Source organism: Phaethon aethereus (assembly GCF_964289735.1).
Source record: "Phaethon aethereus genome assembly, chromosome: 15".
Classification (NCBI taxonomy): domain Eukaryota; kingdom Metazoa; phylum Chordata; class Aves; order Phaethontiformes; family Phaethontidae; genus Phaethon; species Phaethon aethereus.
This window is the reverse complement of record NC_138591.1, coordinates 4,160,368-4,182,354: the sequence shown is the minus strand read 5'-3', so window position 1 is coordinate 4,182,354 and position 21,987 is coordinate 4,160,368. Positions and strand designations below refer to the sequence as shown.

Here is a 21,987-nt window from a genome sequence, read left to right as displayed (position 1 = left end):
GAAATAATTGTTTTCATGTGCAAAACAATTAGATTTCAGCCAGGACAACCAAAAAGAAGTCATACAATACCATCTAAGCTGTCCCAGATTCCTTCACTTTTCTCGAGGTGAGCCAGAGCTGCCACTGGGAGCTTCCTGCTAAGGCAGAACTTGGATTTCTTTACCTTTCAGTTAAATGTTCATGTGGAGGTATTTTCTGCTAGAAGTTTTACTTTTTAAACAGGTGTTTAAAATGTGCAATGCAAATTCCAGTGCCAGTCAGACACTCCGCACTCGCTGGACTCTACAAGGGCTGAAGCTTGATTTAAGACAAACTAACCAGGTACACCTACCAGCTGCAAGTCCTCAGCAAATCAAGCTCATTCTTAATTACACTTTGATTCTCCTATTAAAAAAACCCCACAGGTCACTGACCCTATCACAATATGTGTTACAAATCTAGCAGAATATCCTGTGTAACCAAAGCCAAATGCTGAACTTGGCTGCGTTTCGTTTTATGGGGGATGGAAGAAGAGGGAAGGGGTTATTGTAACAAAGGGGAGAAAATAGAGTTGGAAACCACCAACAAAAGCCCCTACCCCCACCCTCATCCACCAGCGGCGGAAGGGAAACAGCCCCATCTCTAAGTTGTCTAGAGTTCTGATGCTTCAGACAGCTTAGCAGGAAGGTCACAGCAAGCTTCTTCTAGCTTTTGATTTGGTGGTCCATGAGCTAGCATCTGTTTCCTTTGGTTGCTTTTTCACTCCACAGCAAACCCACATGTCTCTTCCACAGCTGTCAACAGCTTCTCATAAAGCTTCTCGTATGACTCATAAGGCGGAATGTCAATCCGGTTAAAGCTAGAGGTAAAATAACAACACATTGCAGTATATGAATCTAAAAATATTTATTGGAAAAAAAAAATCTAGATCAGCTACATATAGATAGAACTTGGAAAAATCAAAGAAAACCTCAGCCACTTCGGTGGCCAAAGGAGACGAGATAAAACCCCCCCTGTACTTCTGCAGCAGGAATGCATGACTTGATGGGGCAGCGTTTGGGAGGAGGGGGCAGGTGGGAGATGCAGGAGACTTGCAAATAAAGCGAGACATCAGAGCGGCCCACCCCCTGCTCTGCCTGCAGACAATCTGTGCCGCTGCTGAAATGATTTCCTGTCTCTGATAGAGTGAGACTTCCGTAACAGCGCTCAGCTCTGTGCCTACACCGTACCAACAGCACACTTTTTACATCTGAAAACCATTCCTTGTAATCCTGCACGAGGCCTCATTGCTGTGAGTCATTTCTCAGTGAATACTCTTGCTGAACACATAGAAATAAACTCACAAACATCTCACTATCCAGAATAATCGACTCTGGGATAAATGAAAAACACAGATAGTACAGAAGACAAATCAAGCTACAAGAAGAGAACTCTTATTTTGCTGGCTGCAGAGTACAGATATTTCCAAGCTAGCAAAGCACACCTGGAGTCACCTATGCATGTCATATGGTTAATCCATACCCAGGACACCCAGAGATGACTCCGTTAAACCAAGACAAAGGGAAAGCAAGCACTGACATGCAGAATATTTTCATCTTACCAAGTGTGGGCTTTTGGAAGGTTGTCTGTGTTTGCATCTATTAAATGGATGGTAAACAGTCTGGGTCCTGCAGCGCCTGTAGAACCTTGCAGACAGACATTCTAGTTAATGCGCTTCAACAAAACATCATTCATGCACACAGATTTTGCTGCTTATAAAAAGGCAAGAGATAAAATCACAGTTCCAGCTGCAAACTTAAGTATGTCATAGGCTAAATCTGTAGATCAGATTTGCAGCTGGTGAATGGATGGCAGAAGCGACAGGGCTATTCATGACAATGAATTTGCAGACTAGTATTTTGGAAAGCTGCTAAATTTTATATTAACACAGTTGCACCTTCAAAAATGAAAAAGGCTTAAGTGCAAGAAGGTTTTCCTTGTAAAACAGAACTACGTATTTTAATTCTGAACATCAGTTTACTGTCAGGCAACAGGTAGAATAGTATCAGGAGAATCACGACAGCCTAGGACACTGCCATCTTTTCTGATGACAAAAATTGCAATTTTCAGGAACTTGTTTTAAAGCCTAAGGGTTTGTTGCCAAGCAATGAAGGGAATACAATTTTCATGCAAAAAAGTTGTTTGGTCAACTCGATAATCATGCGTGTGCTTGCACGCAAGGATTTCAACATAGGGCCACAGAGTTGTAGGAGACCAGTAAGCTCATACTGACACCAAAGTGCTACACAACGACAGATTGACCAGCTTGTATCATTACCAGCAATGGCTAAAGTGTTCACCATCAGCTGAGCTGCTGACAAATGTAAAAGGCTCTTGGGATCTAAAGTTTGTAAGTGCTCGAGTTATCCAGTAATACATTGATATTCTACAAGGGGCTAGTAAATACCACAGGATTTTTATCTTTCTCCCACCACAGATTAACTTGGCCTTCACATCAGTCACCTTGTAAAGCCTTGAAACCTTGAAGTGGGACACGTGTCGAACCCGTCACAAACTGCAGCAGCCTTGCCCTTCTTTCTTCGTCAAATGTTTCCACTGCTTGCCAGAACCACTTCACAATATTGCTATCGGCCATGCAGTGCTTTAGGCGTGTGTTTGACTTCCAGTCATTCAGGTCTATCTTATCCAGGCCTCCTATGATTAGCTGTTAAAGGATTAGGAAATGCTTTAACATTCAAAGTCAGTTCAGGTTTGCAGCTATAAAAACGTACATCAACTATTTCACGAAGCCTAGCATTCTTTATGCGCTCGAACCACCTTTTTGGTGCACAGTAGTGTTCCAAAACAGTTTGGAACAGGCAATAAATCTCTCCAGTTCAACAGCAACGAAACTGAGGCCAAGGAATACGCTTACCAGAACTAGAATTTTCACAAGAAACTAGCGTCAGAAGCCCATTCAATACCTGCTTTTTAAAGTCCACCCTACCTGAAAAGCACAGCGTATCTTTATGAGGGTAGAGACTTGGAAGAAGGCACGCCATCTACTGCGCTACACAACGTCATTGTCCTGGTGCAGGTCTGCCCTAGAGAGTGCCAATACCAACTACAACAGAATCTCGCTTGGTTTAGGGTAACATCCTAGTTGTTTTGTTGTTCCACAACAAACTACGAAAGCTTTGCCTCTGTTTTCTGATGTCGTTTGTGAGAGGCTCTGACACAGACCAGACATATTACTTCAATTTCTTTTTCCAGATGAAACCAGGTTGCAAAATACTGTAAAAGGAAGTCCCTGCTGGCCAGGAATCTAGCCACCTGCCCTGGCAACGACAAATAAATGGCACAGAGAAAGCTTCAACCCTCAAAACAAAACGTGCGTCATATTCTCAATTTCCCACAATATTTCATATTGAGAGTCACGTTTCTGAGAGCTACCGTTTAGCAGCTGCCTTTTCATGCCACCAAGACAGCAGCCACTTATGCTCATTTACATTATAAGGACAGTTGTGACTGTTCTGATGCAGACAGTATTGAAATGTTTAACGGATTTTTAATCTGCCTTTTCAAGCAGCTAACAAAGGGAATGCAATAACTTCACGGGATTAATCAGTCTGCACGAATGACTAGCATGAAGCTAGTGCTTCCAATACCCACAAATGGTCCACATTCCACAGGTTGCCTTATTTTTTTAAAAAGGCAAAAACAGAGGACAAATTGCTATAACAGGAGTTATATTAATAGGTAGCATTCTGCATCGCAGGATTAAATGGGAAGACATGAATTTGTTTTCTGTATTCTCTACACTTATATTTTAGTCCCTGTAAACCATGCCCTATGGGCATATAGAAACAGCCATATATGAAAACAGTTACTGAAGAAAACAAGTTGTGGGGTAGGTAGCACATTAGGTCTTGCCAACAATTCCTCAAACTTGCAAGACTACACAGCTTTCTGGTACATAAATTGGAATAAGTTTTGTGGGTTTCTTTTTTGTTTGTTTGTTTTTTTAAAACCAGTGCTTGATGGTGGATCAAATTACAAAACAATATTCCATGTGGATAAAACATATACCTCAAGTTCCTTCTGGTCAAAAGGCTTAAGGAGATGTTGGGGAATAAGTTCATTAAAACCCTTCTGCAGAGCCAGGAACTGTGCCTCTATTCCTCTCATAAATCGCCAGTTTACATACAACCTGAGGGGAAAAGAAAAAGTCAGGGATGATGAGCTAGATGGGACTGGGCTTTTTATAGCAGAGCTAGAAAACATTTATTTTACAGAGGAACTTGTTTTAATATACACGTTTTGTGTTACGAAAGAAGTGCTTATCAGTTCCTTTTTCCATCAACAATTAATTATTGCACCATCAAGACAAAAAACAAAGTACAATTCACAGCTTCATCTTCCCAGGTCTTACAATAGTGCATTGTGTGAAAACACTCATGTCATTTACGACTCAGGTATTTCCCTCCAAAATACTTCATTGGTTTCACTATATTAAAGAATCCATCTGCTTACTACCTTCTTTCCACTACATTTGCAGGATATATTTTTGTTGTGCAATACCTGACATATTCTTTCTTGTTCTCTTCTGTCACTGGAATATTCCTGCCATTTGGTTTGAGTTCATGCTGTAAAATCCGCCCAAAAGCATTGTGTTCCACACAAAAAGTATGGTCCAGAACTGGGGTGATATCGTTCTCTCTGGCAACGGAAAGGTAAAAGGTAAACCTACTATTTTTGATATTTTGATTACATTCAGTGGTGATGGTGACAGTTTGCAATTTGAACACTCAGGTTTCAGGATAAACCTAGTAACTATCTGCATTTCACACCACTAGAGGAATATTGCCACAATCACCAATTTCTGTACAGCTTAACACACACTGAAGAGCCAGACCAAATAGGAGTCATCCACCTAATCCTAGTACTACTCAGGATAATGAATTAAACCCTATATATACAAACACACACATAAATACATTGCTGTCAAGTATCAGTGTGAAGCACAGAAGAGATCAAATGCAGTGAACTTCAAATACAAAACTCAAAAGAGCGTTTGAGAAGAAATCGAGATAATGCAAAGCAGTGCTGAAGAGTCCCAAAGCTACACCAAATGTTGGATTTTGTTCTGAACTGTAAATGTACAGCAGCCCAAATTAATTCCATTTATTCCCTTTTTATTCAAAGCTGGCTTTCTTTTGAACTGTACTTCCCGTCAGAACTCTGTCTTGAGTTTGGATTTTGATACTGTGATATTCTACTGCATCCATGCAATGTTTAATGATTTAGTACCTGCTTTGCTGCAAGGAGAGCTAACACAGAGTTTGCAATGAATACCTTGAGCTTTCTTGACATAGAAACAGTAGTTTAATAATTTTGTACGTATCTCCCCCATTACAAGATTCCTGCAAACATTTTCTATTAAGCATTATCTCATTAGTGCCTAAATACTCTACCCCTTCTCTATACTAAGGCAATAGATAAATACAGCACTTACAAGATCCAGACTAAACTTTTGTGTAATTCTGGGTCAACAGATTCCAGATCAGAGAGCTGAATGGGCTTCCCTAGAAGCTGTTTGTAAAAGGGAACCGTGAAACCCCCATTGATATAGTGTCCATGGAACACAGCCAAACCCATTATCCGACCAACAAAATGGAAATAAGACAAATGGTCCTGCAGGGAGAGAGAAGAGAAAAATCAGGCAGCAGGAAGACACTGACATCTTGTGGTTATATCTGCGCTATCAGTTGTATGTTCAGTGTCAGCTATCTGTAACCCTCTGGGCAAGAGGAGCCACTATTTTTCCTCATAACATAACCAAAACCAGAAGCATTTAATGATTAAATGCCTCAAACAAGTCTCTGTGCATTACCTGACTAATAAATTGGATCCAAGACCTCTCAAAAGGCAAGACTCATGAAAAGAAAGTCCCCATGAAAAGAAAATCCCCATGAAATCCCTAGAACCCAAGATACGACAATTCCAAGCAAATGAGTTTATTCTTTGTTTAATCATCAAAATCTTTTTGCTCTTGAGGAAGCAGGCCATGTGCTCGCTTACTTCATGCCTTTCATGTTGCTTATAAACTGACTTTTGAAAACTGAGACATAAGTCCTATCATTGAGATTCTTCCAATCTATCCCCCCATCTTACAAAGCAAATGTCAGGAAATGTCGTGTCAGGAAAAATTCCCCTGTACTAGTACAGAATTGCTGCTCCTTTTAGGGCCTGCATCAATACAAATTCTCCAGTAAGAAAAAAAAGCAAGCACAGCAGTTTCCTGAGAAAGGGCAAGCAAGGCATGTAAGCCCCTACAACCACGGGGTGAACACTGCTCAGGATGCAATGCTGTTTACACAACCACCTGCATTCACAGTGAAGATGAATTTCACCTACATATACCTTCTCAGAATCACCGTGCATCCCAGTCAGTACCGAGGAGTCTCAAAGAAATCAGATATTTACCAAAGGATACCTCCTCTCTCATGTTTTTAATTTCTGAACAAAACCCCTCATGACTTCTTGTCATGGAAGCGCAGCTACAACAAAACAACTGCAGGGGATGTCTGTTGAAGTAGGTATGTCGCTCAGAAGTTAATACTTACAGGATTGATAGAAGAGTCTGGATTGATTTGCAGCATGTAAATATTATCTGTGGAGTACTGGAAGAGTCCATAATAGGGATTCAACATTTCATGGCACAGTAAGTACAACCATTCTCTACAAAAAAAACCAAAAAAGGTATTTTAGAAGGGTGCAAATTCCACTTAAGTTTCAGACAACACAATTATTGTGAATCATCAAACTAGTCATCAGTTATGAAATGCTTATTTCAAAATCAGATCACCTTGTACTACCCTCCATTTGCAGACCAAAAAGATATGCTTAAAAACCCATAAAGTATCTTACTCCACTCACAGGCAGATTTGTTTTAGTTTAGATGTACTGAAGGGTTTAACATCAATTAGAGAAGCTACAACAAGCTGTTAGACAATGCCATCAACAAATGGAGCCTGAACAAGACCCACTTCCAAATAAAATCTTGACTTCGTACAGAGTTCAGATATTTGGAGACTAAAAGATCTGCTTCTTTATAACCTGTACAGTATAAAGAAATATTCAAAAAAATCTGTTGTTAAAATTCAGCTCACTATAGCATACCAAGTCATTTAGTACGAGCCTTTGACACCAGGAGGGCTGTGGGACAATTGTTAAATCACATGCTTCCACTTTCCAACCTACCGTGATACGAACACGGAAGCTACAACCACCACCTATAAACTAGTTCACAAGTAACTTACATATACCATTAACAGATAATCTGAAAGGGAATGATATCAGCCACAGGTCACTTTAAGGAAAATTTCAGTTAAAAAGTGTCAGACAAACCCCCAAATCTCACCTTGCTACTCCTCCATAATCTAGGCCTTCCTCTCCTCGAAATTTCACCATAAGCCTCTTTTTCAAGTCCTTTGGCCTCATCTTCATTATCTGACGATAGGATTCCTATAAGCATATTTTGACAATTAGATATATTTCCTTACTGTAATGAAGTCTGCTAAGCTGCCTTACTGTAATACATAAATTGTTACTCAACTACAGAAAACATTTTGTTAAAGTGCTAATCTGAAGCCAATGCCAACTCTGTAACACTTGGTGGTATTCACTGTCTCTCCTGTGAAGCAAGCTTGCTGCCATCAGGGATCAGTTTTACTTAACTCCTGAGTGACAAAAGCTGGTATTAGTAGTAAAAAGTCAATCAAATACCTCAAATATTTCCTCTCTGGATACTTCAATGCGACAGTGACCAGCCTGTGGTTGCTGAAGAGAGAGCTCATGTCTAAGAACTTTCAGTTTTTGTACCAAGTCTCTTTCATATCTCTGTGCAGGCAACTCCTCACTGTCTTCTAGTGACCCTTCATTTGGAGCTGGCAGAGGCTGCTGGCTGGGCTCTTTTAGCTGGCATTGATGGCTTTGAGAGAAAAGTAAAATATTTATTCTAGAAGCATGACAATATGGAATATATAAAACAATGATGGGAAAACTGATTAAGCTTCTCGAAGAAGCAGCTGGTGTGAAATGTGTACTCAGCTGGGTAATTTCTATAGCATCATTACCCTACATTCAGGGACGTAAGGAATACAAATATTTACAATAAAGAGTTTCAGCATTTTTCAGCTCAGTTTTTATACGGCAATACATTGTGGAATGCTGTGGAGCACAATCACTGAATGCTGACTGAGCCGTAATTAAAGTTTGTGTGGTATTTCTCCCATATGGAGATAACTTTAAAGAGCGCAACACAAAAAGAGACCTGTAATGAAACAAACAGCTTTATAAATGGAACTATTTAACAAGTGCAATGAATTTTATTCCAGCTCCATGCAAAATAAGGCTGGGGATTCTTGACACAGTAAAAGTACTACATCTATAGTTATTAAAAGAGAAAGATGTACTTGTCACAAATAGTTGCAGCTTCACACATTCAACTCTCCTTATCTATAGTGCTTTATTTGGGTTGTGGAGCAATGATTTTTTAGATACAGAGATTCCCCAGATGGCTTCTTTGTACAGACAACTCCCACCCAGGAAAATGTCTGATCTTGGGCACAGCAAGCATTGCCAGGCTGCTTCCAGGGTCAGTTCCCTAACAGTTCAGCTGCCTTTGCCTAATGCAGAGCTTGAGCGTATTAAATCCTGCTAAACCTGAGCTGGCTGTGCACAGCACCAGGCGACTAGACTCCAGCCAGCTTTACATTCCTGTTGTCTGGAGCTCAAGGGAGCACGAAGCCAGTTCAGGTCTAGTGTGGCTAGCACAGAGCTAGAACTGCTCATCCAGACAGGCATGAGCTGACTGCTGCGGAACTGCCTGGCAGACCCTCTACCCCACACCCAGGCATTTCCAGAACTGCATATTCGCTCCAGCACAGCTTGGGGCACTTTTGTCAAACCAGCTTAAAGAGATCAGACCAAAATAAGCAAGCCCTCCCTTAAACCTGAGGACTGCAAAGCATGGTAAAAACATTTTTGAGGAGTCTCTGCAAAAAGGTTAGATAAAACCAGCACTGAGAACCAATGCTCGGACCCTGACTAGAGCACTGGTTGCATCTGTTCCCCAGTCTCGTTACCATGCAGTTTTTCAGCCCCTTGTGACTCCCAGACTGTAGTTAAAATTGGGCAAAAATAAAAAGTTTAAGAATCCAAACTTGAGATGAATTATTTATCATGCAAGGTTCTTACTTCATGATGTGATGTAGTCGTGGATCTGTGAATTGTGTGGTTCTGTTGTTATGATCTACAAAATATATTCTTCCTGAAACTGTACTTCTAACTTCCCAACCTGGAGGCAAAGGTCCTAGTTCATCACAATTCACACTGTTAAGGTCTCTAAGGAGAAAAGCAAACAAAAACTTAAAGCACTCCTGAAGTTCTGATGAAACCAAATTTACATTCGGGGAGAGGGGGGAATGAATTTGGTGCTCAGTGATTCTAGGTTAAAAGCCTTAGGAGGAAGGACAGAATAGCTGTTTTAATGCAGTCTTTTGAGAATCCTCAGTCTAAGCAGTGCAACTCCCTATGTATGCACGGTACACGGACAGAAAGGGAAATCAGCAAAACACTTTTTGTCTTTGAAAGGCTTTGAAAGTAACAAAGCCATACAGCTTAGAAGTAACTTCAACATGCATCATCATCATTTAGGTGATGACAGGGCTTCTGAGGGCTGTAAAAGGAGGAAAAGACATTTTGTCATAGCAAAAATATCACAGAAAAATTGCTGTAACACTAACGTTATCCATGTGCAGAAAACCAAACAATTAAGCAAAGGCTCCTGCACCAACCACTGTCTCCAAAGACCAAGTAAGTCAAGAGGCTACAGCAGCCAAATACTAAGATCACCTAACCGTTTAAAAAAAAAAAAAATTCTCTTTAATCAGACAAGGTTAGAATCCTAACTATTTGACTTATAAATCATTGAGAGTATGGCTTTACCAACACATTCACCCTTTTCATCCCAGATAAATTTTGGGTATTGTTCCGAGTGCTGCTAAAGATAGTCACTGACTTTCAGGTAGTGTTTGAATTGACTACGTAGGATGTATTTACACCTAGAAAACTGAAAACGCTTAAGAGCCCAGCCACCTAATAGAGGAAGATACTAAGAATGGCAAGAAAAGGAAGAAGGGAAAACTGTAGATTATTTTTTAGACAAAAAAGCTATTGTTAAGTAAAGTATTCTCTAGACAGCTGGCATGGAATGATCTATTATCCAGGGTTGAAGACACCACTCTATATATTTCCTTACCTAAATCTTAACCATGCAAGATCAGTATAAATGAGTAAACTGAGAGGCTTTAGAAAGGTAAAAACACTTTGTACACCAAATGCTTCATTAGTGTCACAGTGAGTATAAGCCACCAGGGGATACACAGGCAGACAGACAAGCCTTTGTTAGGCTTCCTGAAGAAGATTATGGTTGTAACCACTTGTCTCAATCAGCTGTGCATCTGAAAGTACTTTAGAGATCTGATTACAGCAAGTTTTAACCTACATCTGTGCTAAATGCCAAGGTTAGGTTTGCGCTGCAACTTGGTAGTAAGAAAGCCACCTTTAACTAAAATAACAGTGACCTGTGACTCACAGGACACTGCTGTGTCCACTTACATCGCTGGTCCTGAAAACCTGGCTCTAAGATTTGTTGAGAGAAGCAGCAATACCTTTCATTAGGCCAACCAGCTTCACTGGAAGAAGAGACAAGGCTTTGGGCACAGAAGCTTCACAGGAGTGACATGAAGGAGTAAGCACTGTCATTTCTTCTTCTGACGATACCAGCTAATCTAACATCAGCTATTTTCTCTCTCTCTCTCTCCTTTATTTTTCATATCCTTTCATGTACCGTGGTTTTATCAACACTCTTGCCTACACTACTTCATATCATTTTTCTAATATCCTGTTCCACGTTCATGTATTATCCTGCCAGTGCATCAGCTGAAGAGTTACAAACTTTGTGTTTCACTCTTGAATCTGGTGCGCAGGTGGACCAGCGAAACAGCCCAGATTCAGAGCTCCTCAAGGAAGAGCACCACGCTTTAGTCACAAAGACCTGGATTAACTGCAGGTTAAGATTTAAAGACGCTTTACTAAACTAATCATGTGGAGGATTCAAATTTTCTAGCTGCAAATCATTGGTCTAAAGCATAAAAAACCTCAACACCACTTCAAGTTTACAGATGACAAGTAATCTGTGCTTCAGTTATACGTGAGCACTATTAGAGCAAAAGTTACAAGTTCAATACTCAGGAAACAATGGCTTTAAGAAAGTAGTAACTTTTTTCCTTCAATTTGCAGTCCAAACTGTTTTCATACCAAAAAAAAAAAAGTTAGGTAAGACTCAGAAATCTGTAGCCTCACCAAAAAACAAAATCACATGGACATTTTGGGAAGAATTTGCCAAATGGGAATTCCTGAAGGGCTACATATTTTTTTCCCCTTTTGTTTTACATGATTCACAAGTAGATAATTCTTTCCTTGAAAAGGAGCAATCCTTAATGTTTGGTGAAAAGCTGGCTAGAAAGATCCAAAATTATTCCTCCGCTTGTAGCTCTCTCTAAATTTAGACATGCCATTTCATAGATTTTTGCTCTTAAAGATTCAGCTTACTGCCATACACACACACATCAAACCCCCCTGCCTTTGTAACTATAAATACATACCTTGGTATCCTAGGGTCATGCCATGTGCTAACTCCAGTCTGCGTGTGCAAAAAATAAACCTGTCCCTGTACCGTTGTTCTTTGTTCTATGAAAGAGGAAGAAAGATTATTCTAAATTACAAATCTGAAAAAGTCTGAATGAACAGTTTGTTTAAAGCCACTAGAATATTATCTTTGTCAGACCTAGGAGAAAGTCCTTCAGCCATTCCCCTGATCTCTAGCAGCACGGACTTTTTTTCCTTCACAAATTTACTTTGACTACACATTTCAGCGTTCCTTTTGAAACTCACAAATCCAAGCACCAATGTGTTTTAGTTTGTATTTTTATTTTTAGATTTTGAGACAACCCAAATCCCCAAACTAGATTTCTTTGCTCCTAGATTTGGTATGCTCTTTTCCGAGATTTAAATTCTCCTTAATCTTATCCTCCCTAATCTTCTGTACTACTGGCTGCTTTGTTGCTTTTGTATTTTCCTGATCTTTTCTCAAACGTGGGCTCAAACCTACACAACATGCCAAGGGGGAAGGAAAAAATAGCATTACTGCTCTAGTTTAAAGAGCTCTTTACATTCGTTCTCCCTAGATACACAGCCAAGATTAGCAGTGAATTTTCTGTAACAGCATCATACCACAAACTCATGTTTAATTTACCATCAACCCCTCAGTGTATCCTGGCGTAGCCAACTGGTAATTAACCAATCTCAAACTCCCATCTGCACTGCTTAGTTCCTTTTCCAAGAGGCAGACCATTAGATGCATGTGGATGCTGCATGTTCTAACAGGCAAACCACATCTATATATTAATATGGGAGAATTTTCCTCTGAAGTTTTCTGAAAAAAAATTTCAATTTTATAGTTCTGGAAAACTCTTACCATAGCCTTCCGGTAGGTCAGGCGACTGGTGACCATGCGGTCTGTTCTGAGGTGTCTGTACATGAGCTCTGACTTCAGGAGTCCGAAGTCGCTGTGCCTGAAGCCTCTGATCTTGACTGGGGGACTCTACGAAGCGACAGTTGCCTCCACCAGCAGCCCCCGTAGTGTCTGTATACGGTGCCGGTTCCTCCATGAAACAGCTCAGTGGCCTTCCCGGTCCGGAATCTTCATAAACCGTTCTGAAAATGGGGAAACTTCAAGAGTTTCCATCACAGAGAAGTGAATGCAGAAATAACTGTTTCTCTCTCTCTCCATTACTTCAAGTACTGCAACTTTTAACCCAAGATATGCCACTTTCTTAATGTTTTTATACCCCAAATTTCTCAAGGAAGTGCCAGAAGCACCGGTAACAAAAAATATCAAGCCCTACCCAGTGTAGCTTATTTTTTTCAAGTAAGCATCCAGCTATAACCTTACTACCTGATACCTATTCCCAGACAATATATTAGTCACACTGATATTTAATATTTCTAGTGTTAATTATACGCTTTCCTCATATAAGCCATTTTTCTAATTAAGTGTAAAGAAAACAATCCTTACCCTTCATTCTCCAAAAGCCCTCTGCAGTCTACTACAGAACCTCCTGTGCCTATTCTGTCCCGTGTCTGTAAACTGACTGAAATAAAAAACAAAACAAAACAAACAAGTTAATAATAAAAGAACAACTGTTCCCTTAAAAACAACAGAAACCCCACATTTATACAGGGTAAAATCTTAAGGAAAGCTATGTGCTACACACAAGAGCACACCACTTACCAAAACTCCTTCTATAACCCTAAAGCATTATTGATTTTTAAAAATGGAGAAGAGAAACATCACCAAATCAAAACTTACGCCGAATATATTTCTGTAACTATCAAGTGTCAGGTTTTACGTCTGTGTTTCATGAGGACCCAGAAAGGTAAGCCGGAAAGAAATTACTCACCACTAGATGTCACCATTACGGTGAGAATTTGGGTTTTGCCAAATACATTTATGTCCCAATGAAAAGCTTGGGTTGGGGGACAGCAAAACCTGGTGAGATGCGGTAAACTAGCCATAAAACTAGCACTGCCTTGTTGCAATTTGGAAACGGGTTACATGAGTCAAAGGTATTAAACCAGCAATTTGCAAAATTTCTTTTCACTCCTCCAGATCCTCTTTTCCAAGGAAGATTCTCTTTGCCCGTCACCTTGATCCAAACGCAACCAATTTCACAGTAACATCTACCCTTCCAGAGCTGCGTTAGAAACCTTGCCAGACGCATTCCCTCTTTTTAGTGTTTTTTTTTTTCCATTATCAACTGAGAGAAAACAAACTCCTACGTAGGAGTACAACAAAAATTTTCAGGTTATGTAATTTAATCCCATTAAAGTCAGATGAAACAACACAGAAAAGGCATGGAAGCAACAGTGACTACAGGTTTCTTTTTTAATACAACGTTTGTCCGTATAGCGTATTTACCCAAGAAGATGAAAGTTTAGCCGAGAGTATTCTTACCCACTATTTGGCCTCGTACAGCATCGGTATCTGTGGGATTTAGTTTGCATAGATCCAAACGCTGGTCTGCAAATGAGAATTGGAAAGATCAACAAAACACTGGGGAGGGATGGGTGAGAATACTAGTCACTACTCAGATACAAGGCACGGAAGGTTCTTGATTGCTCCAGGGAGAAATTGCTCTTACATCCAGTATCTTTTAGCCTGCTGATGGCATTGGAGAGGAGTCGGACACACCCCAGGAAGCCAGCTCCCTGTTTCTTGTGGATTTTTTTATGGTTCCATACACTGATGGTTATGGAATCTGTCTTCCCAACATATCTAGAAAAATACATAGTAGGAGAATAATTTTAGGAAAAAAATAACCTCTTTTTACTCCACAGAAGCTATGCTTTATTCGGTACAAATTCTGATACAGTTTGGTACATTGGTCATGCTGCTTTATTATAAATACAGAAGTGCTTAAGGCTGAAATGGTGTTATTAATGAATTATTGCACTATGATCTCACACAGCATGTTAAATTGATATTGCTGCAGCATGAATTTAACTATAGACAGCCTCACTAAAATCTGTGCAACAAGCTGATTAACGTACAAAACTTTAAAATGTATGTTTCTAATAATTTGAAGAAAATTAATCACTACAACAAGGACAATCTTTTGTAAAAGCTGGACTGCACTGCTCCAGTAGAGTTTACTCTAAGCAGTTGTGTTGTGTACCTGACACAAATATTTCCAAATTCAAACACCCAAAAGCAAAGCACCACTCCTTTATTAACAGGTAATTTCTTGCTGCAAAAAGTCAGTCCTCCTCAGCAAATCTGACTCTTCTTGCCAACACAAAACAAAGTTGCAGTGCCAACCCTTGCATTCCATTTACTAGATAAATCTCTGGAATATTTTTTACTTATGACCTTACAAACAACTCACAGATCGTAATGCTGGTTCCATTTGGGGTCCAGTGTGTTCTTCACAGTGTCAGTTGAATGGCACTGACCTGACCCATCAACAACTATTTTTGCAAATGGGTCAGGAAGTCCTGCGGAAGCGAAAAGGTGCTATTAAACACAATATTTTTTGCTTTGTTTCTTCTAAGATAACACTATCATGAGCTCCTGCTTCCCCCCACTTCCACCCTCCCAGAAAGTTGCCTTTATCCTAAAACTATTTTAGTAGATCCAAAACAGAGAATTGAGTTCCTAATTAGATAATGTACTTTTGTCATACAGATTGATATCTACCGTATAGTGTCAAAGTTTTTAGAAAACAAAAGGTTAAGTGTATTTAATTTAACAGTGCATACCCATGCATACTTGTAAGTAGGCATTTTTATTCAGTCCTTAAGATAATAGCAAGACTGCAGCACTGGGGTACTGTACTCACACCTCTGGCATGCTTTACAGACAGAGCCATCCGAGAGGGATGTTCTTGGTACCCCCGCCCCAAATTGTAAGCAGCGACCTGCTTGTCGTCTCATCAGTTTGCGAGTCCCAGATTTTAAACTAGAATTTGTGAGTCCTCGGTCCTTCCACTCCTAGAGTCTATGCTCCCTACACACAATTCAGGGTAATGTCTACTCAGGCAGTAATGCAATGTTACTGCAAGAATGGAACCACGGAACAAATGACATACATAGATGAGCCATGACAGTAATGCACAATCTACAAATAAATCTGATTAATCAAGAGCAGAAAGTTATACAATTAGGGCATACTTACTGAAGAAATCTTTCTTTGCAAGATTCTTGGCACATAATACTGCAAAACAAAATATCAGATAGAGAAATCTTAAAACCATAAAAAACAACCTTTCTGGCAATCATACCGGCTACAATACTACCTGATCATAATTCATAAAAAATCCACCCAAATGTTAAATGTGAGCATTGTTTTCTTTATCTGTAATTGGAATATGTATTTACATAAAGAAAAAAATTCCTTTGCTTTTGTTCTATTGTTACCATATACAGAAGATTTAATGAATGTCCCTTTGTGTTAAAACCTCTTACTTTTCTATACCACGTACTTACACAAATGCTAAACTAGAATTTTGTTGTGTTATTTCAGAAGCCACTCATTTTAGAACAAGGACTAAACAGTTTCTGAATCAAGAATGGTTCTGGGACTCCTGGAAGAGACCTCTACGGTAAGTCCCATCAAACACAGTGCAAACTCCTGCTCTTTGCACACAAAAGGGACGTGATCCATCGTAAAACACAACACGGGAGGCGTGCTGTAGCAGCATAAGTAGTTTGCACGTACAAACAGGTTTTGTGCTAAGTATGACAGGACCTCACTCAGGAGAAAAATACATAGTGAAAAAAAATGGCATCGGTGAAAAAAAAAAAATGGCATCAGTACGTTTTCCTTTGAAAGGGCCACAAACGAGACATCATTTCCCCCTCTCCAATTCTACTAAATAGCATAGTAGTTTAAGCAAAAATGAGATCACGAAATTTGCATCAATCTCCGTTTCTACCATGTCTATTACCAGCTACAAGCCTAATTTTGCTTATCAGTAAGGACTGCTTAGTACGATCTCAGCAATCCAAGTTGTTCAGTATCCATTAAACTCTTATAATAGGCCAGGAAAAATAACTACAGAGCCAAAGATGAAAATATTAGAGCTCTAACGTACCTAAAACTAGGATCCAAGAGAGGAAGATAACTATAAAAGACCTAACTATTTTCGAGGTAGTCTCTTTCCCACGCAGTTCTGCTCTTTCAGCATGAGAATGAATGCTCAGAAGATACTCAAATGGCCATTTCCCTGGGTACGGATCATTTCCCCTTCTCATCTCTACCTCACCTTGCTCCCGAGTTACACTCAGTCTCACTTTAACTCTATATTGGGGAAAGTGAAGACGCAGTAGCAAAAATATGGGAACTTTTTTTTTTTTAACACTTCTTCTAGAATTCCACCTCTCAACTCCCGAGCAACATTCCCCACCTAACATAGCTAGCAGAATAAAAACTGCCTCACCTCACATGTCAAGCAAGCAGATCAAAGAAGTCCACTATTTAACCCAGATGTTCATGGGAAAAATACACAAATCCTCTGTCTTAGTAATAATTAAAGCAGCTGCACCAGGCAACTATTTTTAGAATGGATTAAAAATTACTTATTTCTTACATTGGTAAACTGCATAATCAGAGAAGGCTTCTCTTGAATTTTTTTTTTTTAAACAACTGACCAAAAAAGAGAAGTCTGCAGGACGACGGCAATTCAGTTTGAAACAAAACAGGATTACAGAATCACCGTCCGCTGTTCTATGGAAGCATGACAGAGCAACCTTAATTTCCTCTTCCTGCTGTGAGTGCTTCAGAGGAAAAAATACCAGAAAAACAGGGAATAAGTACAGGTAGAATAAGAACTTGTATCTTCTAGTACTAGCTAAAAGGGCTTTTAAAGTTCATACGAGCGGTGGAGCTTTTTTTTTTATTTTTTTTACTCAACTCATTTCACTTCCCCATCCCCAATTTTAAGAATACATTATTGAGCTGGAAAAGTCTGCCATCTGTAACTGTCTGCATATAGTCCGACTATGTAATTATTACCTTCATGCTATATTTCAGGTGTGCTTTCTAGAGCTAACTAGCAGCTTAAGTTTCTAAAGCTATTTATTGAAGAATTATGGTTTTTCATTTAACTCTTTTCCCTCTGCCACAGGCTTTCAATCTACAGTAGAGGCACATGGCTGCCAATTTTCCAGTTGCAGCCTGTGAAACCCTCAATTTTAGGTTGCAAAAATCATTACTCTGTCTTGTAAGAAAAATATTGGCACAACAGCTAATAGCCAAAATAAACCTTTTATGGAGCAATCGCCAGAATCAGGCTGCCCGAGATGGACCATTGGCTCTGTTCCATTATTTGCATATTAAACCCACTAGAGCAAAAAAATATTTTTCAAGTGCCTTATCACTTAAAAGCCATAGATTTCTAAATTCCAGTAAAGAAACAGGTGACAAAGGTCAGCAACGGGAGACTCCGACGTGAAACTATGCCAGCGGCGGAGCGGACAGCCCCTCCCTGCTCTGTAAAGCTGGGTATGTGCCAGATTTCCTTCTTAAACGCATTGTCTCCAACAAGACTTTAGCAAGACTGCTGATACTTCAAGCCCCAAACCTGTGAACTCGGCTAGATTTAGCTACAAAGGCTTAAAAAGTTTTTAATTTTACCCCTGCAGCAGAGGCGGTGTAGGAGAATGGGATGGATACTTATCTGCAAACCGGGCACCTGAGACGTGCTTTGCACAAACCTCATCTTTCCCTAACTTCCATCTTCCCAAACCGCTTTTTGTTTCGTTTTTCTTTCTTTTAAACGAGAAAGGTTTAGGGCTTGTCAGCAGGAGCAACCTCCCTGCGTTTGTTGCAACGTTACAAAAGGCACTAATTCTCCTGACTTGGGCATTTACATTCTGCTTTCTCAGAGTCGACCGACTTGTTTCAGCTTGACATAGTATTTGTTTATACTCCACTCTGGAGCACAGCACTGAAAAACTTTTTTTTTTAAATACAACAGATCCCAAACACCACTGCAACAATGTTCTTTACATCTAGATTATAATATTTATAAAGGGATGGGAATGTTTTTTTAAGTACCTGACATTATTGAGATAATTTCAAAGGCCAAATTAGCCAGCTGGGTAAAGTACTAGTGTGAAAGCATATTTGGCAGGAGGTGAAGAAAGGACGAGCCTTATACAAAGTCAGTATTCACCCTGGGGATGTCTTCAATGCAGATGTAGCTCGAGTGAGTGGAGTGGTTCCTCTGCCAGCCCCCGGTTGTCCACCCTGCTTCCAAAGCAGAAATGAATCATCTGCTGTGGTTCAGGAGGTGCTGCAGGAGCAAGCTAGAGACGGGTGTAGTAAGGAAAGCACAAAGCAGCACCAGTGTCTGAACAACCCGGCCGAGAATTGCATCAGAAAGCTGCTGCTTCATCACCGAGACACCCACCTCTGCAGCAAGACCGGCATTTTCAGAAAGGAGGCAGAGAAAGACAGCCTGGGTCAGGAACCATTTCAATCACCCCCAAGTAAACAGACCCAGCCTACAAAATCCAAGCCTTTGTGTGCAAGTACCTCCTCCTGAACCGCCAGCGCCCAAAGGATGGCTGCTAGCCCGCAAGAGAGTCCTCACATTGCTGCTTCTGCGTCAGCACCGCATTTATTCACATGTATTCACATGTACGTACCCCATCCCAGAGCACAGGGCTAAGATGCTACAAGCATTTGCAGCTGCACAGTGTAAGAACTAGATGTGTTTTGGGACATGGCGGGGGGGGGGAAAGGTAAGTGATGACTAGTCTGTAGGTCCCAGCCTGTACCCATGCAAAAAAGCAGGCAAATTTGCACCTGGGACTGCATTCATTCACACTTTGTGAGTTAAAGGCAAGAGCCTCCTTGCTCAAATTAAGGCCTTTTACACGTGGACAGGATCTGAGCTAATGACAGCCTTCAATTTAGTACTCAAGTTAATTCTGAAGACAAGACAAACCAGCAGTACGTCCACATCTTCCTTAGGAAAGGAGGGAGAAGGTCACACTGAATGATGCTAGCAAATACACCTTTCAGCCATCTTTGGCCTTCCCTTTGCTATTCCAGGTTAATCATTTGTGCTTGTACAAACAGGCAGCTAGATTCCAGGATACATTCGTTTTACTTTCTGACAGCAGATAAACACAGGCCAGCAGGCTGATGACGTAGAAAGGACTTTACTTAGTATTTACTTCTATGTAGACCATCTTTAATCATAGAGATATGTAGCATAATCATTAAAAGCATCGCAGGTTGGTTTGTTTTAAGATATAAACAAGAAGCAAAGAACAATGAGGCTTTAGAGGAGGAAGGAATAAAGATCTTGACATAAAGTGAAATGAAAGTTACTGCATACCACTGAGAAATAAAAAAGGCTTCAAAGCTGGTTAAATCAGATGCATCCAAGTAATGGAAACATCTCTGCTAATGCTTCAAAGTCTGCCTAGCTTTTGACTCGTGAAGCTGGTAGCCTGTGTTGGAGGTACGACAGCAGGACAGCCCGCCGCGCGCGCTACCTTACAGGCTGGTTTCCACAGCAAGAATTCTGCCATTCTGAAAAACGGTTTTCAGAAGGCTGCAAGGCAAAAATAACGTGCTCCCACTGTAAAAAAGCTCAAAAAAAAAAAAAAAGGCGAACATCAGCTATTTACCACATGCTGCTCTTAACACCCCGAAGCGCCGTGGTCCACAATTAAAATCTTTGCTGAATCTGTTATGTGAAATCACGTCTTGTCCAAACGGTTCAGCATATTTTGTGGAAAATACTCGGAATACCACAAGCCACCCCTTCTGAACCTCCTTGACAAATGACTCTGCTCACTGTTCCTATTCTCTGCACATAACTTTAAATGAGACTTCATTGCAGATAAACGTCTGTTTTTATTTCTACTACTAGGCAACCCGTGAAGGTTTTAAGTGTTCTGTTTTTTTTAAGGGTAACAATTATTTATGCTTGGTAGGGTAAAAGAGAAAGAGGTTAATGCGGAAGATGGCTAAAGGCACCAAGTGTGTAAAAATGCAGTTTCTTTACAGCTAGGCACATCACTGAACTGAAATATACCACTTTATTCACAAATTGGAGTTTAAATTGTCACCACAAAGGCCAAGGTTTCTATTCTAGTCCTTTTTTTTTGTTGTTTGCTTACGGAATACTTTTGGTCTTTCTCTCCGTCTGCTTGAGACTGAAATGCATAAATCCACAGAGTGCTTTGGCTTCTCAGTAACCGAATCTGAATCGCTGCAGCGCCTAGCACGTAGAAACAGATAAACAAAACTGAAGTCTTCTGTTACATTTGCCAAATAAACCAATTAGCTGTACAGAACTAATTTTATACAGCTGCATACACTGAGTGGCCTTCCCAAACGATCTTAGCATCGTGGTGCCGAGATTTGCAACCTGACACGTAAACCAACCAAAAAACTCCCGAGACCCCTCAAGAGTCTTCAGCATCAGCTTGTGTCATACCCTGACATTCAGACTCTGCCTGAACTCATGCTAAAACAGACCTTGACTACCAGATTAAAGCGATGCTTCATTAAAAAAAACCTCAGTTCTCAAAGAGTTGCTAGATTTGATACATGAAGCCTTTTTGTGGCCCTTTTGTGTAGGCTGCAGTAAAAATCAAAGCCTCTTTTCAAGGCATGCTTTCCTCGTGGGCTGGAACTTGGCTTCGTGTAGCCAGTTGCAAACACTAGACAACTTTGAAGAGATCTTCAAAAAACCACACACCCAGAAAAAGCCATTTTTATTAGTCCATTAACATGTCATTAAAGTATCTACTTAGCCAGGAATCAAAATTCCGTCCTACCTAAGCAGAAACCCGTCACGAATGAAGAGTCAGTCCTCATAGTGCAAACAATACCAAGTTGACAAAACAGAAGAGTTTCATCTCCAGATTCCTAAGAATTACTCAAACTGAAAAATCCTCCTGGGCACTGACCAACAGTAAGTCTTCATATACACATATACACACCAGCAAAGGATGATTTAGCCCTCAGTAACATAAATCATTAAAAAAACCCCAAACAACCAGCACAGGACTATTGAAAGAACAAGACTCATGACATTTCCAGTTAACTGAGACTGCGTGCAACACAAGACCAGTAAAGCAAGTTTGAGAATGAACTGAGATGTAAAGCTTGGAGAAACACTGTGAGTTATGAAATTATTTGAAGAACTTTGTTGGGATTAAAAAAGGGAGATAATAGGAAGCTGAATGGATGCTGATGTACAGAATCAGAGGAAGGCACACAAATCAGAGAGGTGGAAAGAAGCATATCCAGTTATCCCTCACACTAACTCTTCTTTCTCTTCTTCCCCCTCTGCTCACCCATAACAAATGCCTGA

At 40.2% G+C, this 21,987-nt stretch overlaps 1 protein-coding gene across 3 annotated transcripts in view; it reads right to left on the bottom strand.

Annotated features, from left to right (window-relative positions):
* Positions 1–497: 497 nt before the first annotated feature.
* The window catches only part of SMURF1 (SMAD specific E3 ubiquitin protein ligase 1), a 42,676-nt gene continuing 21,186 nt past the window's right edge, over positions 498–21,987 (bottom strand). Inside the window, exons 2-18 of one of the 3 annotated variants that reach the window (XM_082006515.1) lie at positions 15,822–15,860; positions 15,034–15,142; positions 14,290–14,423; positions 14,103–14,168; positions 13,164–13,239; positions 12,564–12,802; positions 11,649–11,776; positions 9,221–9,390; positions 7,748–7,952; positions 7,383–7,486; positions 6,586–6,700; positions 5,475–5,653; positions 4,541–4,678; positions 4,049–4,169; positions 2,483–2,684; positions 1,581–1,665; positions 498–839 (exon numbers count right to left, since the gene is read on the bottom strand). In XM_082006515.1, coding sequence (XP_081862641.1) covers positions 740–839; positions 1,581–1,665; positions 2,483–2,684; positions 4,049–4,169; positions 4,541–4,678; positions 5,475–5,653; positions 6,586–6,700; positions 7,383–7,486; positions 7,748–7,952; positions 9,221–9,390; positions 11,649–11,776; positions 12,564–12,802; positions 13,164–13,239; positions 14,103–14,168; positions 14,290–14,423; positions 15,034–15,142; positions 15,822–15,860 — 2,210 coding nt within the window. In that variant the 3' untranslated portion in view covers positions 498–739. The remainder of the gene's footprint in view (positions 840–1,580; positions 1,666–2,482; positions 2,685–4,048; positions 4,170–4,540; positions 4,679–5,474; positions 5,654–6,585; positions 6,701–7,382; positions 7,487–7,747; positions 7,953–9,220; positions 9,391–11,648; positions 11,777–12,563; positions 12,803–13,163; positions 13,240–14,102; positions 14,169–14,289; positions 14,424–15,033; positions 15,143–15,821; positions 15,861–21,987) is intronic. The other 2 variants (XM_082006516.1, XM_082006517.1) reach the window with 2 other exon arrangements.